Genomic DNA, 17,920 nt, shown 5'->3' with positions numbered 1-17,920 from the left:
TATTCCCAAATCCTCTGTGACTAGTACACATGGCCATTGTAAAGCCAGTTAATGGTCACACCCATATTTGCATATGAAACTGATCGTTGGTTTCGGTCGTTATGTCACTGTATTGTTTATAAGGGTGGGGATACCTGCAGTCAGTTGAGACTGAAGAGGTCACTTAGATGAGTGATGAAACATATCATGAGTGATGAAGCATACCATTCAAATGAAAGGTAAAGTAACAAATGACAAGGGTGTCTGGGTGGTGAGGTGGTCTGTTCTGTTGCATACCAACATGGGGATCCCAGTTCGAATCCTCCTGTTACCTCCGGCTTGGTGGGGCATCCCTACAGACACAATTGGCCCTGTCTGCGGGTGGGAAGTTGAGTAGTATGTGTCTTGGTTGCTGCACTAGCATCTCCTGTGGTCGGTCGGGGCACCTGCTCGGCAGGGGAGAGGGGGACCTGGGGGGAATAGCGATCCTCCCACACGCTACGTCCCCCTGGCGAAACGCCCCACTGTCAGGTGAAAATAAACAGCTGGTGACTCCACATGTATCAGAGGAAGCATGTGGTAGTCTGCAGCCCCCCTGGATCGGCAGAGGGGGTGGAGCTGTGACCAGGAAGGCTTGGAAGAGTGGGGTAATTGGCTGGATACAACTGGGGAGAAGAAGGGGGGGAAAATCCAAAAAATAAAAATAAAATAAAAAACAATAATAATAAATGACCCCTCAGAAATACATATTGTTTTAGAATTGTCTTATGAAAAACGTTATATATCCAAACAAAGATTCAGGCCAACAGGTCCATTTTCTAAGCTCATTGGATTTCCCTGCTCGCTCAGCTGATTCCAAAGAAAAACTAGACAATATCGTATGAGCTGATGAGCTTTCAGAAGCCATCACCAGCATGAAGAGGGGAAATGCGGCTGGTCCAGATGGGCTTCCTACAGAGATTTATAAACAATTTAAAGATAAACTGATACAAACACTCTTGGAGATGCTATTAGAGTCATACGAAAAGGAAGAACTGCCACCATCTCTCAGAGGGGCACTAATCACTCTGCTGCTAAAATTAGGAAACGCTCCCACTGACTGCACATCCTATAGACCTATCTCACTGCTCAACACAGATAGCAAACTCTTGTGCAAGTCTTTGGCGAGACACTTCAAAAAGATACTACTGGATATGACTAGAGGTGACTAAAACAGCTTCATCCAGGGGAGGCAGGCTTTTCATAATGTTAGAAGGGTACTAACTATCCTTTATGAAAAAAGAGGGTCACCGAATACAGGATTGCTGTCCTTAGATGTAGAAAATGCTTTCGACCGAATTGCGTGGAAGTATCTGTTTGAAGTGTTGGAGTGGTTTGGAATAGGTGAAGGCTTTCTCAAATGGATTAGGACAATATATAAGAAGCCGAAGTAGTTACAAATAATATTACTTTTACACCCTTTTCATTGTACAGATCTAAATGTCAAGGTTTCCCCCTCTCCCCATTGCTATTTGTGTTAGCAATGGAGCCATTTGCTTTGGCTATTAGAGACTCTCCATCTATATCAGGGATCTCAGTGGGTGACTCAGAACATCGAATATCGCCTTATGTGGACGACATCATCCTTTTTGCATCAAACCTTGAGTATTCGGTGCCATGTCTGTTAGAGTTAAGAGTTTTGGGGAATTTTCAGGCAACAAAATAAATATAAATAAATCATCAATACTACATTTAAATGAACAATAGAGGCAGCAACCGAGAACACAAACTCCATTTTCAGCTCCCAAGGAGGGATTCAGCTATTTGGGAATTAAAATTACACCTGACATTAATGTTCTGGTCCCGGCCAACAATAACCCTATTGTGGAATCTGTAATTGAATCACTTAACAGATGGACGTTAATGCAAATCTCCTTAATAGGTTGTGTTAACATATTAAAAATGAATACATTACCCAAATTCCCCTATTTTGTTTTTGGTTCGATCAATGCCCATGCCCCCACCCGAGTCATTTCTTCAAATATTTAAGAAAGTATTTACCAACTTCATCTGGAACAATAGATGTTTTAGGCTCTGTTTTACCCTACTTTACCTGTCTTATGACAGAGGGGGTCTAAAACTCCCCAGCCTATGCTGGTATTATTGGTCAGCAGCCATGTGCTACTTCTCCCCAGAAGAACCTCCTACTTGGGTCAAGATTGAGAGATGCTCAGTTCAAGGGTTACCATTTAGCAGCTACCTTTACTCTTCTGAGCCAAAGAAGCTGGGGAAACCCACACAAAAAAACCTCTTTCTAAATAACACTATGTGCATCTGGTATGAGGTCCAAAAATATATTGGGGAAACCCCTCTAATGTCATGTTTCACGCCCTATGGGACAAGAGTAAATGTATACCTGGAAGAGAAGACGCTGATTTTAAGACATGGGCAAGCAAGGGATTAAGCAGGATAATGGATCTATGCAGCGATGGAAAGCTAATGTCATTTACTGAACTGCAAAATAGTATGATATTCCTTCAAGGCATTTTTTATGTTTTTAAAAATAAGAAATTTTATCTCTGTATCTAAAAACCACTCACTTATTCAGCCACTTCTGTCAATGCTGGAAGGCATGACAGTGAAACACGCTGTTGGTAGGGAACAGGTATCGCTGCTCTATAAAATGTTTGTTGATAAGTCACCAGAGTCTTCAGAAGATAAACTTAAAAGCTGCAGGCTAGATTTACAGGAGGAAATCTCAGAAGAGGAATGGTCTGAGGTATGGCTGAAGACTCAAACATAAATTAACATGCAACATAAGTTTTACAATACAATTTGATATTAAGAACATATATAATACCATCAAAACTACACTTTACTACACTTTAATCCTGATACGACACATGCTTCAAGTGTAATGATGATAAATCATAATGTGTAATGTGGTCAGGAGTTTTTGGAAGTAGGTTCTTCACATGGTTAGCCAGATAACAAAACTCAGAACTCCTTGTTTGCCATGCTTAGCCAAATAACAAAACTCAAAACTCCTTGTTTGCCAAAGTTGTGCATTATGGGTATTTATCCAAGTGATTTCATTACTAAGAGGATTGACCATGCACTTACAGACTTGTGTCTCTTGCAAGCTAAGAGAGCAATAGCTAGAGGATGGAAAAAATGTGTACAAACCAAGTAGGAATCAATATATTAAGGATCTATTGGCATGGGGTGTTCGGGTAGCAGAGCCGTCTATTCCATTGCCTATCAAAGCGGGGATCGCCTGTTCGAATCCCTGTGTTACCCCCGGCTTTGTCGGGCGTCCCTATAGACATAATTGGCCATGTGTGCGGGTGGGAAGCTGGATGTGGGTATGTGTCCTGGTCGCTGCACTAGCGCCTCCTCTGGTTGATCGGGGCGCCTGTTCGGGGGGAATAGCGCGATCCTCCCACGCACAACTATGAGAGGCCGTATAGGCTATATTCCATACTTTACCTCGCACATACTCTACTGAAAATGCTCTCATATACACATGTGAAATCCTCTCACATGCACATGTGAAATGCTCTCACATACAACTATTGCATTTCAGTAGTATGTGAGAGCATTTTCAGTAGTGTGTGTGAGAGGTAAAGTGTGGAATATGGCCTATACAGCCCCTCATACACTACAGCGAGGTCCTCACCGTCAGGTGAAAAGAAAGGTCTGGTGACTCTACATGTACCAGAGGAAACATGTGGTAGTCTGCCACCCTCCCCAGATCAGCAGAGGGGGTGGAGCAGTGACTGGGACGGCTCGGAAGAGTGGGGTAATTGGCTGGATACAATTGGGGAGAAAAAGGGCGGAAATTAAAAAAAAAAAAGGATCTATTGTCATGTCTTGCTATGGGAAAACTAACCTACGTATATTACTAAAGGAAGTCTGGGAGTTTTTGAAAATATCTGGGGGAGCTTGATGGAGTCTTTGAAACAAAATGTTGGTAATGATAAACAAAGCCAAAGACTGGGGTGGGGGCAGGGCAAGTGGAATAAGATTATGAAGTGTAATAGCCCTTGTGATCTTCAAGATTTCGGAACATGTAATTACTATAACATCTGTATATTCACCTGTTTTAATTACTATGTTTTTATTTCCTCGCCTATTCATTTTATGGTATACTGTATTTGCCGCCAAGACTGACCATTTTATTACTATGTAGTGTTTGCTCTAGTTGAAAAACCCCAATAAAAATATTGCTTAAAAATTACCATGACTACCATCTCAAGACCTTATGCATGGATTAATATTGACCTATGCATAGATCATCATTAATCTCCTTCATTGCCTATTTTCATTATCTCGCAAAGATGAGAGCAAGAGCTGTGATTAACTGTATAATGCTATTAAGTTTCCAACTACGCAGGCCGTCTATTTGTCTGTCTCCCTAGTTGTTATTAATACTCTAAATTTATGTCTCTGGATTTGTTACAGGTCTTACTGTTGCAGATCTGGTCATGCCTTGGTAGGTGTGCTAAAAGTAGTGGACTTTGAGTAAGATGTTGAAAGTGCCACAAACACATTTGAGTCCCATTAAGTAAATTGGAGGTATGACACATGCTGTGTATATGTAACTGTATTTCACTAGCAGTAACGTTGTTGTTTCCTTTCAAGGTTTGTGTTCATAATTGGGACGTCAGTGGCGTTGGCGTTCAGGTCCATGCAGAAGAGAGGGGTTGGCCGTGTACAGCTGTTGAGGAAACTCACCTGGAGAACAGTGGTCCTCATCATGCTCGGATTCTGTTTCATCAACTACTCTCCAAGAGATGGCCCTTGTAGGAATACTACTTCTCAGATAAATTCCACACTTGATTTAAAAAAAAAAATTTTTATCATATACATTGGGAATATCTGTATATGCAGGGTGTGAACTATGGTGGGACTCAGAGGAAGCTTGGCTCCTCATGGAAAGACAGGAGCTCCCCTGAAATCATGATTTGGGAAATGTTTGGTGGGAGGTCTCTAAAATGTTTTTGCTATGTGCATTTCTATATTGTCTTCTATAGCATGTTATGTTAAACATGCATTTTTATTTATTTTATTTTTGGGGTGATTTTCCCCTCTTTTTCTAATTGTACCCGTCCCATTACACCACTCTTCCAATCCATCCCGTTTGCTGCCCCACCCCCTCTGCCGATCCAGGGAGGGCTGCAGAATACCACATGCTCCCTCCAATACATGTGGAGTTGCCAGCCGCTTCTTTTCACCTGACAGTGAGGAGTTTCACCAGGGGGGCGTAGCGCGTGGGAGGATCACGCTACCCCCCCCCCCCAAAACAGGCACCCTGACAGACCAGAGGAGGTGCTAGTGCAGCAACCAGGACACATACCCATATCCAGCTTCCCACCCGCAGACACGGCCCACGTGTCTGTAGGGATGCCCAACCAAACCGGAGGTAACATGGGGATTCGAACCGGAGATCCCCGTGTTGGTAGGCAAAGGAATAGACTGCTACGCTGCCTGGACGCCCCTCTATATTTTCTTCTATAGCAGAAATTATGTTAAACGTGCATTCTTTAATTGAAAGCGCACGACTTTAGTGGGGGGGGGGGGGTATGAAAATCTGGCTGAGCTATTTCTACTATCACCATCTAAATGTGGTGGCGGAACAGCAAACTGACCATAAGAGAAGGATTTCCTTATATCTGTGTGGCCTTTGTATCTATCCTATCCATTTCTTATGTGGCAGTAAATTATTGTGCTCTAGTCTATGTGGCCATGTTGTGTCACATATGCCGCACAGATCTGCTGATTTAGAGCAAGTGTACATGCATGTTTGCACCACGAGTGCTCCCAAAAGCCACCGTATGGTTCACACCATGAGTATAAGCTTTACATTTTTAATTATGCATCCCTTTACCACATGTACGCCATTTTCTGAAAGGCGCAAAGAGGGCTATTCTTAATGGGCCTGAAAAATCCAGTAAATGCACCTTAAAATGAGGGTTGGTTTAAGGTAGCAGCATTTTCTGCTAGAAAGAAATACATTAAGGAATGTTAGACCCTGTTGGCCTCTATTATGAGGAAAGTCATTTAAGAATATCAATAATCCTGCAGTTGTGGTGTATTTCAGCTCGAATGTACTACCTGACACACCTGCATTTTGTTAGTTTGCTAAACATTCAGCCTCACAGAAAAGACGGAGTTAAACCTTTTAGTGAAAGTTACAGCTGGCAGGGATGTGGCGGAAGAAAGCCATCAGAAAATCCCTGCAATCTGACTCGCCACCTGGGGGATACATCAGGCAACCTTCACACATTAGCGAGCCCCAGTGATAATGGACTTGCCTGGGTAGATGTGTTCGTAACTGGGTTAACTAAAATGTTGATATTGTGTGTACAGTCTCAAAATTCAGCACGAGGGGATATTTAACAGAGGCAGTTTGAGTAGAAACAATCCCTGCAGTAATGGACAATTACAAATAGATAGAGTTACACGCCGAAGGCCCTGCTGCAGTAGACGCTGCTGTCAGTGCTGCTCATAATATTGCAAAGACATTTACAATACACCGCAGGTTTGCCCTACGTCTCGTAGGACGCCCTTGGCAGTTCAGTCCCAGGGTTTGATCTAATAAGAAAATTAAATTGCATGATTACAGCTCAATATGCTAACCCTCCCCAATGTCAGGCATATTCCATAAAATGGTGTTAACCTTTGACATTAACCTTGAGTCATTTCAAATAGACTGATATCAGTGAGACGGCCAGATCAGGCTATACTGGCCGTACTCCTCAACTATAACATACCTTCCCTTAAGTACAGGTGATGGTATCTCTTTTTTACATAACTGAACTCCATCCAGTCATCCATCAATTATATACCTCCCCCATTCATCCATCAAACCATCTATCCATTCATCCATCCATCCATCCAACCAACCATCCATTGTCTATACTAGCTTAATCCAATTCAGGGTTGCAGGGATACAACAAGAGATCATTATTTCATATTATATGGCTATTTGTGAGTGTTCCTACTTTATCCACCCACCCTCATCCCCACCCCACTCTCGCCTTATTTTGGCTCTTTTTTTGTTGCTTTTCTTCATGATGGGTTTATTCAGTTATGTTTCATCTTCTCTTTGGAATCATTTTCTCCCATTCCATCCCCCAAAAGCTCAGGGCAGGGAAGCACGCGCCAAAGATTTCACTTTTTAAACGATAGTGAATGTTTGCAAAAGATTCTCGATTTCACATAAAGAGCTTTTTAAAATCCCTTCCCAGATATTTATCAGAAATCTCAGAAGTGCAGCACTTAAAATCAAAATGGGAAACTATGCGCTTGTCAAAGTTTCCAGCAGTTTGCATTGGGGGAAAAAATAAATTTTGGACGGCAGACATCTGATTGAACTTTGAACTGAGTTGGTGAGTGACAAACGAAGGGAGCCATCAAGGAGGTGTATATAACCTGCCGCCTGAACAAATGTGGCATTAGTCACTTGAAGAGCTTCCTCTTCTGTCTTCTCCTGTGAGAAAAAAGATTTCCGCCTCTTATTTGATTTGCCAAGATCAATGATTAGGATTACATTGTTTTTACAGCACTTTGTGCGGCAAAGAGGTTTTCAATTAACTAATGTGTAGATGGCTATCAATCTCAGCCCAAGGCCATTTCTATCCCCCCTCCACCAGCCCAAATTGCCGAGACCGGGGAGAGATTACTGGGAATCTCTCATGATCTTCCCACCTCCTCAACGACACACACCTCCGAATCTGTAAGAGTAGCATCATTTCCTCCCATGACCTCCTGTAGCGCTGTCTGTCATTCAGAGAGCAGACGTCTTTCCTGCATGGTGGTGCAGATGTTCCAATGGCCAGTTTTCTATCAATTTCCTGTGCTATAATTTGCTCAAGTCAGCAGGGATAGCTTTATACTATTAAATCATACCTGCGCATCATTTTCTCATCAGGATTACATGCAAGTACATTGAATGATTTATCATTACAGTCGTTGCAGCAGACACAGCCAGGCAGCCGTTGCCCATGTTGGTGAAATTAAGTGTATCTTGCGTCTACCACAAGCGTGTGTCTTGACCTGTGTTGTCTGCGTGTGTGTGTTGTTGTCTGTGTTAGTGTCCTGGTCCTGGCTGAGGATCCCCGGTGTTCTGCAGCGGCTGGGTTTCACCTACTTTGTGCTGTCTCTGATGCAGACTGTCTGGGGCCAGAGAGAAATCCCACTGAGAAGGGTGAGCAGCACTGTCAAGTTAACTTCTCATCAGTAATCACATCCCACAAAGCCACCTTTAGACCGCTGAGAAGGCTGACTCCCGAATGCAGGACACTCTTAAGCTAACATGGATTCTGTATGAATTTAGCCTCTCCGGTGGAGCCCGGTCCAGGATGTGGTCCTTTATTGGCCAGAGTGGCTGTTTATTGCTGTGTTGGAGACAATATGGCTGTGTATCACCTTTCTCATGCCTGTACCCAACTGCCCCACGTGAGTGTATTCTGTCCCAACGTAAATCATTGCTTGCTTTGCTTCATCATAGGATTGGTCAAACCCAATGTACTATATGACTGTATTGTTGCTGCTCATTTATAATCTCTCGCCAATATGGTAAAAATATAAATTTGATCAATTTCTCCATGCTGTGGTGAACTCCTATTTGGGCCAATGTGGTGGAGCTGTGTCTGCGGTGGTATTAGTGTGTGCACCCAGTGTTGCTGGTGTTATGAGCTACAGTGATTTATGGGTCTGTGGCAGATGCTTCACAGAGCATAATTAGCCAATCTCAGTCTGTCATGTGCAATAAGAGAAACCAAGGCAGAGGATCCATCTTCCTCGCTCCATGTCTCGATCCCTCTCATTGCTGTTTTTAGTGGTTTTCTGTCCTCTCTCTCTGTCTGTGCCTGGGCCTGTATGGCACTGGCTCTGCTGTAAAGAATACAGAGTTTAAACCAAATTACTTCAAATGGGCCCAATGCCTCCAGCTGTTCTTGTTTTTGCTTCTACTTATTTTGTTACCATCAAGGGTTATGAATTTATATGCTGACGTTAGATATATAATATGTTTGTTTCCTCCTAGAGGTTATTTGGGGGCTGGTGGAATTGGTGATAATGGTCTATATCCTAACTGCACTGGGGGCGCAGCGGGATACATTGACAGGTGGATGTTTGGTGACAACATGTACAGATATCCCACATGCAGGGTAAAGTTATTTTCATGCACCATTATCCATTTTATGAATCAAAAAACCACAAACAATCTAGCTTTTCCTTTTCATCTTCCAGGAAATGTATCATACAACACAGCCCTTCGACCCAGAGGGGCTTCTGGGTACAATCAACTCCATTGTCATGGGATTCATAGGGATGCAGGTAAGCCAATGCATGTAATTCTCTAGTTTGATTTCATTTATTGCACAGGATTATAAGAATGTGTCACACGTACTGCCTTTGCAATAGATTTTTTTGTAGTACTTTATAAAGTGTTGTGTGGTTAAGTGGTTTAATTGTTAATAACTAATCTATTAATGCATTATAAATCAATACTAAGAAGTTATAACGCATCACTAAAATGACTTTTTGGGGTTGCCACGTTCTGAACCCAGTTGGGGAGAGTCTCCATAGGCATCACCGCGTGATTAGACAAAGATAGCCTGACCATTGTATGGCAGCTTCACTAACCGCAACCTAACCTTAACACCAAAGTTAACCTTAACCCTAAAGTTAACCACAACCTAACCTTAACACCAAAGTTAACTACAACCTAACCTTAACCCTAAACTTTAACTGCAGTTGCCAGTGCTGCTGTGCAAAATTCAACTTTTGCATATGCACTGCACGACATTTTCAAGTCGTGTTGTTTGTATGCCGCTCGCTGAGAATGTGAGTCAGCGGTGTATCTGATATCGCTGCGTTGGTGTTCATACGACATCATAATGAATGTTGCTCCAGGACCATTATTGCAACGGACCAATCACGATGTTGCGCTGTCGTGCCTTTGTGACTCGGGAGAAAAAGACAGTCGTGGGATAAGGTTGTGGGTTAGCATGGGTTAACTATCGGTTAGGCTAAGGTTAACTATCGGTTAAAGTTGGGTAAAGTAAGGTACGTGTTAAGTTAAGGTTAGGGTTAGGTTGAGGTTGAGGTCTTGTTAGGTTAGCTTTAGTATTTTTCCGTCCCCCCCCCCCCCTGTGCAGCAAAGGCACGACATCGCAACATTGTGATTGGTCAGTGTACTGACGAGTCGTAGGTTAGTTTACATTATTACGACAGTGACCCACAGGCGTTACCATAAACTGATTTACGGCAGTGCCTAGCAGAGCACGAATAAAGCATGCTAAACGGCTCTTCTGGGTGAGTCATTTATGGTTATTTTAGCCAACCGATACATGGTACCAGGAGTAAACTGTCTTGGCGACGGCAATAACAACAACGGCTTGTTTAAAACCACCTGAAGGGTTACAGTTGGAAGGGAAGGTCGATGTGAATTGGAGCGCGTTTAGACAGCGATTCATGCTATACTTGTCCGCCATTGGCGCCCATGACAAGGCCGATGAACGTAAGATTGCTCTTTTACTTACGACAGCGGGTCCACAAGCCATCGATGTGTACGATACGTTCATATCTGCTTCAGAGGACGACGGCAACAGTTTTGATGTAGTGTTGCGGCATTTTGATGCCCATTGTTCGCCAACAAAGAACGAGACTTATGGACGCTATGTGCTCCGTTGCCGTGTGCGGCAGCAGCAAGGGGAGAAGTTCGACGTGTTCCTAACGGGTTTAAAATGGAAAGCGCAAACGTGCAATTTTGCTTATCTGACGTCGTCTATGATATCAAGTTGTTGTTGGACCAAAAAATCAGAGAGCGCTTGTTGAGGAGGTTGAGCCCACTTTGGATGGTGCAATTCGGATATGTCAGGCAAGTGAATTAGCCCGGTTTCACATGAAAACATTCAGCACAAACACTCTTCAATCGTCCTTGGATATGGAAAGTGCCTCTGTCGATGTGATTAATAAATACACAAGAGAGCATCCCGAGAACAGATTTTCAGCGGAGCGCAGTGAAAAGCTCTTTGATTGCAGTACACGTGGCACACATCATCAGGCTCGACAGTGTCCAGCTTATGGTAAAATATGTCTGACATGCAGTGGGAAAAGTCATTTTGCAGGGATGTTTCTTGCAAAAGGAAAGACGGTGAGACGCATCATTAAAGTTGTGGAAGAAGCTGATTGTTCTGAGTTTTTTGTTGGCACAGTGACAACTGAGTTGAATACACCTACAGTTAATGCATTGATAGGTGATAACTGGGTGGCATCTTTGGAAGTAAATGGTGCTCCTCTGTTGTTAAAACGACATGGGTACCAAAGCCAATTTGATTAACATTGTGGACTTTTAATAGTTTGGGCTGGATACCCACTGTAGCAAAGACTGAAATTGCTTTGAAAGCATACGATGGACGGGCGGTTCAAACACATGGCACCTGCAAACTGACTGTCAAGGTGAAAGACAAAGGCAAATCACTCCCATTTGTTATTGTTCCAGAGGATCATGATTCATTGCTAGGAGACAAAGCATGAGAGGACCTGGGCCTGATTAAGCATGTGTATGCTCTAACGGACCCAAGCTATATTTCTGAGGAGATTTTTAGCCAATATGACGATGTCATTACTGGATTTGGTACCTTGCCATGTGTTCACTCAATTACACTCACTGATAATGCATGACCTGTGGTTCATGCCCCAAGACAGGTTCCTGTTCCCCTATGTGAAAGCCAAAAAAAGGAGTTGGAAAGAAAGGTCACTTTGGGGGTGATAAAGAAAACCAATGAGCCAACTGATTGGGTCAATTCAATGGTGTGCATAAGAAAAAAGAGTGGTGAGCTGCGTATATGCATGGACCCAAAAGACCTCAATGCCTGCATCAGATGGGAACATTTCCAAATTCCAAAACGCGAAGAAATAGCCAGTGAAATGGCCGGTGCTCATTACTTCTCTAAACTAGATGCATCAAATGGGTTCTGGCAAGTGAAACTGGCTGAGCCAAGTGCAAAACTTTGTACATTCAATATTCCTTTTGGGAGATACTCCTTCCAGAGACTACCCTTTGGGATTAGTTCAGTTCCAGAATTGTTCCATAAGGGAATGGAACGCATCATCGAGGGCTTGGAGGGGGTCCGAGTCTATGAAGGCCTTCAGCGGGGACTTGGAATGGTAAACTATTTCGGGAAGTTTATCCCTTACTTAGCGGGCAGAACAGCATACTTGCAAAAGCTCCTTCAGGCCAAGACTGTGAGTGGACAGCTGCCCATAACGCAGAATGGGGGTACATTAAAGGTGTTTTAGTTCAGTATTATGTGCTGACATTTTTTCAAGCTGACAGGCCAACTAAAGTGTCAACTGATGCATTGACAGACAGCATTGGTGCCGTATTGTTGCAACAGCATGATGGTTCCTGGAAGCCGGTTGCCTATGTATTACACTCTAAAACAATGAAAAAGAGTGCCTTAGGCTGGTTTTTGGCTGTGAGACATTTCATGGCTACATATATGGACTTGCTAAAGTAATTCTTGAGACAGACCCTAAGCCTTTGAAAGCCATAGCCCGAAAAAGTTTGAATGACATGTCCCCTCGACTCCAGCAATTGATGACGACACTACAAAGGTATGACACTGTCCTTACCTATGTGCCAGGGCCTTGTTTGTTGATTGCTGATGCGCTCTCTCGTGCCACTCTAGTCTTGTCTCAGGTGTGCTGTAGCAGCACTGAGTTGGATGTTGCTCTGCATGTTCACATGGTGAAGGACACACTCCCTGCCTCTGATCTGCAGCTCGGAAAAATAGCAGAGGAGACTTCCAAAGACCCAATTCTCTCCAAAGTATAATGGAAAACATGGATCATGGCTAGCAGAGGGGCTCGTGCAAGCGGTATCACCCACTCAGGTCTGAGCTCTCACTGGTGGATGGTGTGATGCTCAAAGGCAATAGGTTTGTGATTCCTGCCTCAATGCGTAAAGAGATGCTGACCAGGGTGCACAAGGGGCATCTAGGGGCAGAGAAGTGTAAACGCAGGGCAAGAGAGGCTACCTATTGGCCAAACATGAATGAAGACATAGACACAATGGTTGGCAACTGTGCCACATGCCCTCAGTTTCATTACAAGCAAACCAAAGAGCCAATGATTCTGTCTGAGATCCCCTCAAAACCATGGGAGAAGGTTGGAGCTGATCTCTTCTACTGCAATGAAAAGGAATATTTATTAGCCATTGACTACCTTTCAAATTACCCAGAAATAGCTCTACTGTCAACGACTTCAGCACAAAGTGTCATAGTTCATCTGAAGTCAATTTTTGCTAGACACGGCATTCCTCAAGAGGTGGTTACTGACAACACCTCACAGTTCTCTTGTCATGAATTTAAGCAGTTTGCAAAACATTATGGGTTTAGCCACACAACTTCCAGTCTGCTGTACCCACAAGCAAATGGGAAGGCTGAAAAGGGGGTCCAGATCATAAAAAGACTCCTGAAGAAGTGTGCAAAGAGTGATACAGATCCATACCTGGCCCTCTTAGCTTACAGATCCTCACCTCACGAAAGTGGCTATTCTGTGGCTAGACTTCCAAAGCTGGACACTAACAACTGTGAGGCAGAGGTCTGGGCTCACTTAAGGATCCTAAAACACAAACAAAAACTCAGCTATGACAAAGGATCCAAGCCTCTACCATATCTGGTGAGGCACGATGTAGTACGCATAGAGGAGCCTGCTGCATGGAGCACAAAAGCGATGGTCCTTGAATAGATGGCACCACGGTCATATGCTGAGAGAACCAAAACTGGCCACACTTAATGAAGAAACAGGAGAAGACTTTTGAAGACAGGAGAGACCTTTCAGCCGGACTGGAGTGATGACGTTCAGAATTTCTTAACGATGCCTAAGTTAGAGGCTCCGTCTCCAGGTCATCAGGAACTGTCACTTGCCTCCTCTCCTGTGGCATTGCAGGGGGCCTGAGTTGGAGCCTCCAGCCTTGTGGCGGTGGACAGTCAGGACTCCTGAGCGGCTTGACTTGTAGATATGTTTTACAGGCCATGCCTTTGTGTTATAAGGACTTTGGGGAGCGCAGGACATGGGGGGGGGGGGGGCATGTATTTTTGTTCCAAAAATACAAAAAAGAAGAAAGTGATTACAAAAAAAAAAGTTAACCTGTTCATTATGTTGTCATCAATGTTTACATCTGAAAACTGAATGTTTTGAAGGAAGGCGGATGTACTGATGTGTCGTAGGTTAGTTTACATTATTACAACAGTGACCCCCACAGGAGTTACCATAAACTGGCTTACGGCAGTGCATGTTAAACGGCTCTTCTCTTTGAGTCATTTATGGTTATTTTAGCCAACCAATACAGTCAGTTGCAATGATGGCCCTGGAGCAACGTTAACCCCCCCCCCTTTTTTCTCCCCAATTGTATTTGGCCAATTATTCCACTCTCCGAGCCGTCCCAGTCGCTGCTCCACCCCCTCTGCCGATCCAGGGAGGGCGGCAGACTACCACATGCCTCCTCCCATACATGTGGAGTCGCCAGCTGCTTCTTTTCACCTGACAGTGAGGAGTTTCACCAGGGGGACGTAGCGCGTGGGAGGATCATGCTATTCCCCTCAGTATCCCCTCCCCATGAACAGGCACCCCGACTGACCAGAGGAGGTGCTAGTGTAACGACCAGGACACATACACCCACATCCGGCTTCCCACCCGCAAACATGGTGAATTGTGTCTAGGGACGCCCAACCAAGCCGGAGGTAACGCGGGGATTAGAACCGGCGATCCCCGTGTTGGTAGGCAACGGAATAGACTGCCACGCTACATGGACAACCCCCCGAGCAACATTAATTATGATGATGTGGGAACAACACCAACACAGGGATATCATATCATGCGTGAGTCAGCAGTCCTTGCTGGTCACATGGTTTCCAAGAAAATGTCTGCGGAGACTCTCGCGTCGGTAAAATATGGGCTCTATCTGGTAACCGAAAAGTCATTTTTATTGATGTGTCATAACATCTTAGTAATGATTTACAACACATTAATAAATAGGTTATTAACCATTATTAAGTATTAGAAACACTTACAAACCCTTTATAAAGCATGAGTTATGATGAAGCGGTACCGTTTTTCAAGCAATCTTTTTAGCGTTATCCTTCATGCAAACTTAGTGGAGTCTCTTCACAGTCGCATGTGTAATGAGTTCGGGGGGCAGCCGGGATCCGCCACAGCTGGGACGCAAACCCGTGTCTCCCGCACCACGGGCGACTGCGTTAACAAGTCTACTAAAGGGTCCGACCCGTTGGCCAAGGGCTAGCGAGTCTACTTATCCATGATCGTCACACATGGCTCTCATTTGTCAATGAAGTCTTCCCATGGATTATGAGACTGCTGTTCTGAGTCAGTATATAGATGGCAGTTGTCCACGGGATGCTTCCCGCTGTGTTGTGAGTACACAGCTGCCTTCATTTATTGACACAGAACATTGTCGGGAGGAGAGAGGTTTGGGCATTTAGGCCAGAGGTCATGAGGCAGCTCACACACACACACACTGACGGTGACAGTGTCACACATAACCATTTTCTTTTTTTTCTTCTTTTTTTTTGTGGTGGGAAGCTGCCCTGCAAAACGAGCTGCATTGCTCAATTCCCAATGGGCGGTAAACACTGAGCCCCTCAATCAACGGGTCTCAGACGCCACACCAGGTGTCTGCTGCCCTCGCCTGTGTGTGCCCATGCTAATGTCCTCAGCTGAGACTTATTTATCATCGCCAAATTAATCAGAGAGTGCAGATGACATACACCACGCATCTGGCTCAACAGGATAGGAGCAGTGTGACCGCCAACGTCAGGGACACGGCGCTGACACCCGCGTCCCAAACCTATTTAGTTACCAAGGGCAAACAAGTTGACGAGCCTGGTGTGTTTTTTTCTGGGGTTCCTTATCAAAATGTGTGATTGAATCAGCGGCAGCCACCTCTGTGCTTATGTGCACCTTGTCCTCTTTTCCACAGGCGGGCAAAATAATCATTTTCTACAAGGGAGAGAACGCCCGCATCCTTTCCCGATTCCTGGTCTGGGCCATCATCCTGGTACGTTAACGTCACGTGAGAATGACTTGGTAGTTTAACCATAGCCCTTGTCGCGATTTATGCCTGTTGCCTCAAATCAGGGACAATCAAAGTTATTATTACAGGGTATAAATGACCGCAAGGACAATGCATCATATCCCCACCTGCTCTTTGTGGATGATAAACAGGTGGACACGTGTCTCAGACAATGGAGAGTAGTTTTAGGCTCTCATTGTTTTCCTGTGTCTTGCAGGTAATCACTCTAATGTGTTTTCCACCCACTCACATATTATCCATAGCTGCAGAAAACATTCGTTAGCAGTTCTTAGTAGAAGATGTGTGTGTGTGTGTGTGTGTGTGCGCGCGCATGTGTGTGTGTGTGTGTGATCTCACTGCAATTAAACAACATCAATGTGTGCCTGCGTTTCCTGGCAGACATGGGTATCAAGCGCCTCACGGGACACAACGTGTCTCTCGTTGCATTTGTGTGTCTCACATGTGGTTTGAAAACCACATATTGTATCGTATCCACAATATGTGCGTATTGTTTACATTGAGCGCCAACATGGTTCACCTTCCTATCTTCCAGCATGCGCCGAACAACGTGGTCGTCTTACACACTTCCTCTAAGGGTCAACAAATGGATCCTGTTGGAGATCAAACCGTTTTTGTTTGTTTGTGTGTCTTTTTGTGAAACGCTAAATGGAAATGTTCATCCGGGGTCTAGAAAGTTGCGATAAACAAAGATAAAGAAGCAGCTCTAACTAAAGGATATCTGCACAGATAGCACGGAGGTCATATTTGTTTTGGAGCGGTACTTGCTCTGGGTGGTCTCAAAAAAAAAAAGAGAGCGAGAGAAGAGGCAAGCTGGACACTATTTTGTTAGAGCAGGAATGTGTCCCACAGGGAGAAGCCAAGTGTTATATGAGATGAACCCTTTTGCATTTGTGAATTTACTCGACGAAGACAGCTTGGTCAAATGAGATTAACAAAATACCATAAAAGAAAGCCAGTTTTTTTTTTTTTTGCTCAACTGTGTTTATGGCCCCGGTTTCACGTTCTGCAAGTGATGCAAATGGTGTGAGGGTGGACATCCTTGAACTGCCGGCCCCGTCACTTGGGAGTGATGACGGATAGCAGCGGGCTGCATCGCAGAGCCTTTGAAATCATGCAAACCAAAGGAAAAGAAACAAGGCGGCAATGAACTCGATGGGGGAAATGCCCGGGGGTGATTTGTGCACACGGAAAGACAGATGGGAAAGAAAGACAGGCTTTATCATTATTGTGCATAACTGTCCATTCTGTTATTTCAGATGTTGTAGCAGCAGATTTTAACTCCAGTGTAACTCTCCCGGATGCCTAGCTTGAAATACATCACTAAAATTAGCCTGAAGGTGTCATGGAGAAACAGAATATTGTGAATTTTTAACTCCGGCATCCTTTCTATAACCAATTGTGTCACAACTAATATTTTATCATAGCCACAATTCATCGCTCACATAGTCGCAGGGGTTTTCGTGTGTGAAGGATTACACCTCCCACTATGCGGAGGCTCATTTGAAATTCTGTCATGGATATTTGGGGTCATTAGCCTCAATTCACAAAAATGAAAAATCTCCCCATTATGTTGCCTAACGTTGAATCTTATTGCCTGTTACTGTAGCGCGCGGATGGCTACGGGGAACTAAGGTAAATTAGATCCATTTGGCCTCTCCCGGGGGGCACAGAGTGAAAAAGTCAAACATGTTAAAATAAAAACATTAGGCTTGTAGCGGTCTACACTTGCAGCCCGTGATATGGATCTTTATACCATGCAGTCGCTCAGCAGACCGCACTGCACAGATGTCAGTAATACAACACTGACATGGGCTGCCATATAGATTAAAC

At 44.2% G+C, this 17,920-nt stretch overlaps 1 protein-coding gene across 1 annotated transcript in view; it reads left to right on the top strand.

Annotated features, from left to right (window-relative positions):
- The window catches only part of si:dkey-192p21.6 (uncharacterized protein LOC565246 homolog), a 35,613-nt gene that overhangs the window by 10,542 nt on the left and 7,151 nt on the right, over positions 1 to 17,920 (top strand). Inside the window, exons 9-15 of the mRNA XM_056291460.1 lie at positions 4,423 to 4,453; positions 4,603 to 4,763; positions 8,058 to 8,170; positions 8,300 to 8,421; positions 9,011 to 9,134; positions 9,217 to 9,303; positions 15,977 to 16,054. Of these exons, the coding sequence (XP_056147435.1) occupies positions 4,423 to 4,453; positions 4,603 to 4,763; positions 8,058 to 8,170; positions 8,300 to 8,421; positions 9,011 to 9,134; positions 9,217 to 9,303; positions 15,977 to 16,054 (716 nt within the window). The remainder of the gene's footprint in view (positions 1 to 4,422; positions 4,454 to 4,602; positions 4,764 to 8,057; positions 8,171 to 8,299; positions 8,422 to 9,010; positions 9,135 to 9,216; positions 9,304 to 15,976; positions 16,055 to 17,920) is intronic.

This window comes from Lampris incognitus, chromosome 13, assembly GCF_029633865.1.
Source record: "Lampris incognitus isolate fLamInc1 chromosome 13, fLamInc1.hap2, whole genome shotgun sequence".
Classification (NCBI taxonomy): domain Eukaryota; kingdom Metazoa; phylum Chordata; class Actinopteri; order Lampriformes; family Lampridae; genus Lampris; species Lampris incognitus.
The sequence above is the reverse complement of the archived record's forward strand: the minus strand, read 5'-3'. Positions and strand labels throughout refer to the sequence as shown.